Source organism: Myotis davidii, unplaced genomic scaffold (genome assembly GCF_000327345.1).
Source record: "Myotis davidii unplaced genomic scaffold, ASM32734v1 scaffold93, whole genome shotgun sequence".
NCBI classification, from domain to species: domain Eukaryota; kingdom Metazoa; phylum Chordata; class Mammalia; order Chiroptera; family Vespertilionidae; genus Myotis; species Myotis davidii.
In genome coordinates, this window is record NW_006292095.1 from 4,968,012 (window position 1) to 4,969,684 (window position 1,673).

The 1,673-nt window shown below is 42.9% G+C and overlaps 1 protein-coding gene across 1 annotated transcript in view; it reads right to left on the reverse strand.

Annotated features, from left to right (window-relative positions):
* DDHD2 (DDHD domain containing 2) overlaps positions 1-1,673 on the reverse strand; it is a 19,218-nt gene continuing 17,545 nt past the window's right edge. The window contains 2 exon segments of the mRNA XM_015565227.1: positions 1-145; positions 792-899. Of these exon segments, the coding sequence (XP_015420713.1) occupies positions 818-899 (82 nt within the window). The 3' untranslated portion in view covers positions 1-145; positions 792-817.

A 1,673-nucleotide genomic window follows, 5' to 3' on the forward strand; every position in this document is an offset into this window, starting at 1 on the left:
CCACTCACTTCCAAAATGGAAGATTATCTTCCAAAGCCCCCAATGGTGAGCGACAGGCAACATGCAAGAAATGACGCAGCTGAGGAGAGGAAAACTCCAGCAACAAACAGGTGGATTTTCTGTTGAAGGACCCCTCAATGTCCATCTAGGGAGAAAGGGGAAAAGAAGTCACCATGTAGGCACAACTGGAAGGCACCAAGGGAGAATGCCAGAACCTAATAAATACTATATCCCTTCCCCCTGGCCAGCCAACCTCCTACGGTCCCTTCCCCCGACCGGCCAACCTCCCACAGTCCCTTCCCCCCACCAGCCAGCCCCCCCAATAGGCCTCAATCACTGGCCAGGCCAAGGGACCCCACTGTGCAAGAATTTGTGCACCGGGCCTCTAGTTAGATATAATACACATCTATAAGACCGAGTAAATCTCAGGATGGGCTGTTTGTAATTAAAATTGTAACTGTTGCCATGGTAATTCTTAGATGATCAGAACTATGAAGATTCTGAGTTTGGATCCTAAAAATGACAAGTATTATTGGGCCAAATCACTAGCAAAGCCGTGTGCACACATGCACGCTCACATACACACTAATCACAGCACTATACACCTTTTCCCCATGAATGTTAATCAGAGTCCCTTTAAAAATGAATAATAACTAAAACACTTCCTAGAAAAATTAGAGTTTAGTGACAGGGAACAGAAAAGTATATTTATAAAGAGTCCAACTCCTTAGTTCTTTATAACATGTTAATATGTAGGAACTATGCTATGTACATGACATTTAAAAACTTACATTAGACAGCCATAGAAGATTCATTTTTATTGTAAAGGCTGATCAAGGAAGATACCCTGGGTTTGATAGATTTCTTTGAGGACCAGCAATACTGTATCTTCAGACTCCCTGTAAGGAGAAAAAAATTATGTTGTAAAAAGAAGGAACTAACATTTATACTAGATGCTTTACATATATTAACTCAATCTATGCAACACCTTGCAAATTCATCTTTTTACTATTGCAAAAAGTCAGACTCAAAGGTTATGTAATTGGCAGTGGTTTGGAAGTCTAGCATTACCGGTATGTCCAGTAATATAAAAAAAACTAGCAATAAATAACCAAGAACTATTCCCTTTTTAAAAAATACATTTTTTATTGATTTCAGAGAGGAAGGGGAGAGATAGAAATATCAATGATGAGAGAGAATCATCAATTGGCTGCCTCCTGCATATCCACCACCAGGGATCGAGCCCACCACCCAGGCATGTGCCCTCAGAATCAAACCATGATCTTCTAGTTCCGTGATCAGCAAACCACGGGTCGCGAGCCACATGCGGCTCTTTGACCCCTTGAGTGCGGGCGCACACGTACAGTGCAATTGAAACTTCGTGGCCCATGTGTAGAAGTCGGTATTTTGTGGAAGAGCCGGTATTTTGTGAGAGTCACGCTCAAGGGGCCAAAGAGCCACATGTGGCTTGCGAGCCGCGGTTTGCCGTGCCGCAGTTTGCCAACCACTGTCCTAGTTCATAGGTCAACAACACTCAGTATTGAGCCCTACCAGCCAGCAAACTGTTCACCCGTTTGCCCTAGGAGCTGTGTCTATAAAGATATTGCTATGACATGTCTGCTATTTTGCTGTCTATGGAATCTTATAGGATTTTTATGGTTTCCCATCTTACA